Source organism: Adelges cooleyi, unplaced genomic scaffold, assembly GCF_023614345.1.
Source record: "Adelges cooleyi isolate 19-005CV unplaced genomic scaffold, UGA_ACOO_1.1 ACOO_flye_CR_arks_rails_tigmint_CR_PRNA_401, whole genome shotgun sequence".
Lineage (NCBI taxonomy): Eukaryota > Metazoa > Arthropoda > Insecta > Hemiptera > Adelgidae > Adelges > Adelges cooleyi.
The window spans coordinates 5,841-12,617 of NW_026096081.1; the positions used below are offsets into that span (position 1 = coordinate 5,841).

The following is a 6,777-nucleotide window of genomic DNA, read 5'->3' on the forward strand; positions in this document are numbered from 1 at the left end:
GATTTTTTTTAAATCGCTGTCATGGAAGCTATGAGATTTCGAAAAATTGATAAACTGCCAAAAAAGAGTCAACATTACTTAACTTATAATTAAACATCATAGTTTAGCCTTTAAGTTACGATTTTACAAAAAAATTGCCTATAATTAACTCCTTAATAAATAGCGGGTTTAACGTCATCTTAAGATACATCTCAACAATGCTTGCAATTCCACAAAATGTGCTTGCTAATTAATTAGTTAAGTGTAATTTATTTTAAGACAATTTTGAATACATTTAGTGAACTTGCAAATTAAATAACACCATTTGCTAAATAACCAAACTAATTAAGTAAGGAAACCAATTTAGGAAATTTTATAAACATTGGTGCATAATTTTATAAATATTATTGTAGGACAACCGGCAGTTGTTCTCCGGATTTAGTTTTGTAATAATTGTATGGAAAAATTATATTATTTACGATAATCTTATAGCTTTTCCTCCAGCCTATTTCTCAAAATTATCGACCAGTCTTTTTTTTTACTGGGTATTCATGACACATGTAATAAATATTAAATTATATAATAATACGTTATATCCCACAAAAAAACACTTCACTAAATATCAAATACACATAAATCATTTTACAAACTTAGAATTTAGCACACAATAGTGCGTTGCAAAAAAAAAGTGAAATCGACATTGTTTTTTATTTAAAATATGATGTAGGAATTATTTTCGTATCCTGCATTGTTCTTATTTAAATCATATTTAAACTATTACAATACCATTGCAGTTGACCAGCGAGGATATTTTTTTCACAACTGGCTATTTAGGTATATGTAATATATATTTTACACTGTTTTATTTAGTCAAATTTAGTTTCAACTCTAACATCAAATCTCTCTATAATAACCATTAAGATGAACTATCAATTAGGAATATAAACCATGAACCTGTTACCCAAACTTGCACGGTCATTTAATAAAGGTAGAACAGAAATAAGGAAAGGACTTAAAAGCAAAAATAAATAGTTGAAATAGATTAGGTAAAAATACAACTTACTTATTCGGTAATTGTTTATTATATTAGTAGACATGTCATAAAACAGATATAGACATATTATATTATGCACGAAAAAAAAAAATGTATCATGTGGAATATGTTATTGAAAAAATCCACAGACGGCTCTTTTCCCGTCAGCTTAAGTAAATGTATATTATTTTATAATATTTCAAATTTTATAATGTGTACAATGATAATAATAAGATAAATAATAAAATATTATGTAATAAACAAAATGTGTTTTTCTAACATTAGGTTAATTTCTGGGTGGATTTCGTGGATTTGAATGTTTTATTAGTGCCTTAAGTGATTGGACATCATTTGTCTCGTATACTCTTTTGTTATCATGTGTATCCGATAAGATACATTTACGGGCAGGTAAGTCAATCTCAACTTCCACTAAGTATCTTACTGGATATTGTGTACTAGCAAATAATGCAAGCAAACGACACTTCAGTAATAAAGAGGCTTCATCATCTCCATCCTGCACAGTATCTATTAAAAATATTAAAAATATATTTTTTTTAATTTGCTAATATTAGCTTACCAGTTACTACTTTTCTTTTTGGTGCAGGACACGACTGTTTTATTTATTATTACAAAGTCATAAAAAAATAATACAATAAGCATGACTGTACGTATTGTACAGGCATGCTATTTGTATTACATGAAAGTAGTTATAATTTATTTGGTTAATTGTTAAACATTTAATTCAGTTGAATCCTTGTTCATTATTATATAAACACATTAATAGTGTTCAAAAAACAAACAACTCCATAATTATACATACCTATTATACGTGTTTGGATTAAAACTTTTAAAGATGAGGCAACATAATCTCTTCTCCTGTTTGCAAATTGTTCCAGTTCTCCCAAACCTATGAAAATAGTTATCAAATGATCGTGTTGCGAAGAAACAAATAATATATTATTTGCTCTTTATACAAAATGATTGCATTACATTTCAAATAATTGTGATATATCTAACTTTTTGTACAACCATTTATTAGTGTTGCAACTCAATAAATGTATTCTTTCTATACTTAAAATCCCAAAGAATTTATTACACAATAGCACTGTAGTCATACGTTCTCTCACACTCTCCTCAACAAAATGTTAAGTTTATTATGACAATTATTTGACATGAAACATTAAATAAATAATATTAAGAAAATATTGATTCTAAAACAAGCTTTTAAGGCTATCTACGACTGTCAAAAAATTCTTAATTACCATTATAACCTTCAGTATATCTATATTCTGAAACAAACACATCAAATCATTATGCAGTTACTAAAACCCGGTATTTTTCATAACATTCTCTCTATAACTGAAATTAATTAGATCAATACTAATTAATTGCAAAATAGTATTATATAAATGTTAGATTTATATCTTATAGCGATGATTAAATGAACGGTTTGATTTATATTTTGAATGATTCTTAAAAGCTTAAACATAAAACATATATAGATTTATGATTTTAGGTTATAAATCAAGATATTCTTTAAAAATACAAAAATATGTAACTATTAATTTTTAATTGTATATTTACGTATTGAATCTTCAATGTCTTGCAACATTTTTTGCAAGAAAAAATTGGCTTCTAAAATTTAAAACAAAATACATTTTAATGTACCTACATATTTTTTATGAACAAAACCGAAGTCAAAATCATATTGGTATTTGTCAACAGGTACATATGATCATACTCTAAGTATTTATAAATAATAAATATGAAATACGTATAATAAATATGAACTATAAAAGATGTTTTTACTTTTAATCCGGGGATCACCTGGACGTGCTGAAATTAAAACAAAAATCTGGTGTGCATAAAGAATATCTAACAACTGTGTGGAAGCGCTTCCGTAAATTGCAATGAAAATTATTACCCGTTATTTTATCGACAATTAAGATTTTGTCTGAAATTAAGAACACATAAAGTAATGATATTGCATTTATTTTTCCATTCTATTATGAACAGGAAGACGAATTTCAAGGTAAAAAAAAAACAGCGTATCAGTAACTTGGAAGAATAATGCTCCACTGTATATTCGATACGATGAGAATATTTGGAAAATTCAATAAGAATGAAATAATGGACAATTTTAATAAAATTCAACAAAAACTATTACCTGGTACAGCAAACAAAAAATTAAGTATGCCTGAAATTTACATCATAGAAATTAATGATATTAAATTTGGCTTACGATAGTAAACTATTACATTAACATTATATAATTAGAAATTAGAAGACGAAGGTCAAAGTAGAAAAAAACTATAAAATACAGACTAGGGAAACCTTATGAAATGTATTAGCTGAGTTTATGCAGTTAAGTCGATTAGAATAAAATATCTTAATCAGACGAGGTTGGTTGAGCTAACATCAGTATTTTTTTCGTAAAGCTTCTTTTTAGATTTCGGTGAAAAATATAGTAGTTAAAACACTCATCAAGTGCATAACGATAAACTTGAGATACAGTTAATATATTATTTTAAATTATTTTTTTCTACTCCTGTCCTGATATATTTTAAGATGATTTTAGTTATGATTACAGAAATCGGTGTTATTATTCATCGTCTCAATTATATGCTCCAAATGATCTAGAATAAACAAATGAAAATTTTAACTATACTAAAATATTAAAATTAAATCAAATTAGGTAAAATAAAGTTTCTATATACATATATATATATATTAGTATATTATTTAAAATATAACATCTTACTTTGTAAATACGCAGCTCTGATAGTTTGAGCTGTGATACATAATTAAAAAAATCTGTATAAAAACAGTGGATTCTAAAAAAATTAAAACAATTGTTTATAAAATAAAAATGTTACTAACTTGTCTCGAAAACATTTTTCTTATAATCATCTGTAAAAAAGTGATATGTTGAATTTTTATCAAATTAAAACTACTTTAAACTGCGAAAATAAAGTAATTACCATTATCATTTGCCAAAACATCCACAAAAAAAAAACATACTATTAAACAGAAGAGTTTCATTTTTGTCTGCGAATAATAAATAAAAAAACGTTGTATATTAGTCGCAGTTGCCTTCAGTGCAGAGATAAGAAGATTAGGTTAGGTATGGTTTTGGAAATTTTAATATGATAAATATATATATATACAGGGTGTTCTAGCATGAAAGGTAAGTAATAGGTGATTGAACATCTGGGGAGCCCCCAAATAAGCCCCCCGTTTTCATTTTTTCGATTAGTCAAAAATTGAAGGTTTCGACAGTAAAGTAAAAAAATAATGACCTAAAATAACAAAAAATTATTTCATGTTATTCAGTGCAAAAAGCTCACCTTAAAAGAGGGGTCACATCATTTTCAGTCTTTTTCAGCACCTAACTCTTATCATTTTTTTTTTAAGTCATTATTTTCTTACTTAACTGTCGAAATCTTCAATTTTTGACTTATCGAAAAAATAAAAACGGGAGGCTTATTTGGGGGTCCCCCAGATGTCCAATCAACTATTACTTACCTTTCATGCTGGAACACCCTGTATATATTTATGTATTTACACATTTTTTTACTAGCCTGACAATATTTCCTAGACCGTTAAACTGATTTTTTTGAATAGGAAGGTAGATATCTTGAAAGGTACTTTATTTGGCCTAAATTACAGTTATTTCACTAATAATGAAGATAGACAAAAATAAAAATAAGTCTCCTAACTATTTAAATTGCATTGTATAAAATAGTTAGGTTACACTATTTAAAATAGAAATTAGAAAAATGTAGAAATGTTCTTATTAAATTTAGATTTTATGATGTTGTATACACTTAATTCTCAAGTGTATAAACTTGACTACGCATAACAGCTTAAAAGTGAAACTATTTATGAGGATATAGTGGAAAGAAGATAACATTTTAGAGAGATGAAGTAAAAAATGAAATTTTATAAATCGTTTTCATAATATGTCACAAAGGTAGCGTCTTGATAATAGCGTAAAAAATAGAATTAAACTAAATATTTCGTCCAAGTCAAAAAGGAATATTCAGCAAAATGATTTAGATTTTCCATCATATATCATTAGTAAAATCTTATTTTTGGAGCGTATTCATTTCTGTCTTATATACGTGTACAAATTTGTTTTTAACTTTTCGTTTCAAAATCGTCAGAAATAAAATTAAAAACTTAATCACATGCAAAAACTATATTTTCCTAATTTTTAAAGTGAATAATAAAATTTTTTTAGAAAATACATTTTTTATTAAGACGGATGATAAAAACATTTCTTTTTTTAATATTTATATTAGATTTATAATGTGTATACTTATACACATTATAAACTTTTACATTATAAACATTATACGCTTATACTTTATTTGATAATTATCAAACAAACATTAACTTAATATTGCTTAGTGCTTTTTAGAAAGTCTAACAAGAAAATTTATGTTTTCTATGTTTTAGCATTAAAATTATATTTATTTTTAATGATCTTTTTTTAAAAACATCGACAACATGGGTCAAAATGACATTTTGTGTTACATGTGTTATATTTTTCTCTTATAAAATATCTAGAAATCATTATTTGCAATTTTCTTTTTAAAAAAGAAAATGTCTAATGTTTTGTTTTTTGTTAATTGTGGTTTTATGTTATTTTTTTTTCAATTGTTTGATGTAAAAAAAAATAGTCTACGGTGTAGAAAATATCATTCTTCAAAAAAAAAACACTTGTTTTTGCATGTTTTTAATTTTGGAATTTTATTTTTGACGATTACAGAATATTGTTAAAAATCTAAAACTATAAATATTTTTAAAATTTAGTTCCCTATAAAGTTTAATTTTTTTTATCTTTGTACTGTTGAAACTTTATGAGTTATGGTGGAAAATCTTAATTATTCTTCTGAATATTACTTCTTTCACTTGGGGTGGACAAAACATGTATTTTTGTAATCTTGGTTGTACACGCAAAGAGTTCTACTTTTGTGAGGTATAATGAAAGCGATTTAAAAAAATGCCTTTATTCACTACACTTTCTTTTGGTACACTTCAAGCCAAAAAACACCAAAATCTATTATAGAATTCTCTCCAAAATGTGGATGTTGTAAAACGATGATAAAGAATCGATTAAAAAAATAACTAACAATAAAAAATCCTTACTACTGTTCTTAAACACTTTTGACTCATTAGGCTCATGCCTTTTTAGCTTAAGCTTAAATTTTAGAGTTAAATAGAAATACTTACTTAAATTGAGGAGTTGGTTCTTGGACAACAGTGGACTTGTTCAGCTTTTGAAACTAAATGTACTGCTTGCGACTTATGGTTGGGCTTAAATGTCGACCAAAAAATTACAATCCAAATATTTTTTTGCAGTGTAAATATTATGTTCATTTATTTACATAATCGGTTCATTTTTTTTTTTTTTGCGATTTATTGCGTACAAACCATACATAGAAAGCGGAGTTGGGACTAGGTATTTCTACACAATACGCATAAATAAAAAAAATGTATTAAAATACAATTTTTATAACGTATATTATAATATTATGATGTGTTATAATTAATTAAAATTGACTAATAATTTTCAGCAATAATTTATAACAAAGTGCCTTATGCTAATTATGTTTAATCGAAAACAATGGCGGCTTATCGGTTAGGTTATTGGTTATTGGATCACATAACTGTGTGAAATAAGAATCGTAATCAACCTCAGCAAGTTTACTACTGTAGACTACTGTAAACAATCAACTTTTACAACATTACATTTGTCT

The 6,777-nt window shown here is 25.8% G+C and overlaps 1 protein-coding gene across 1 annotated transcript; it reads right to left on the minus strand.

Annotated features, from left to right (window-relative positions):
- Nucleotides 1–1,184: 1,184 nt before the first annotated feature.
- LOC126841676 (uncharacterized) lies at nt 1,185–6,306 on the minus strand. The gene is made up of 12 exons (XM_050578268.1): nt 6,251–6,306; nt 3,994–4,060; nt 3,893–3,922; nt 3,774–3,803; nt 3,601–3,648; nt 3,180–3,209; nt 2,937–2,966; nt 2,822–2,848; nt 2,597–2,647; nt 2,275–2,301; nt 1,833–1,919; nt 1,185–1,537 (listed from the first exon to the last, which is right to left on the minus strand). Exons 2-12 carry the CDS (start codon nt 4,052–4,054, stop codon nt 1,299–1,301), a joined length of 660 nt encoding a protein of 219 aa, XP_050434225.1. The 5' UTR covers nt 4,055–4,060; nt 6,251–6,306; the 3' UTR covers nt 1,185–1,298.
- Between the last annotated feature and the right edge of the window lie 471 nt (nt 6,307–6,777).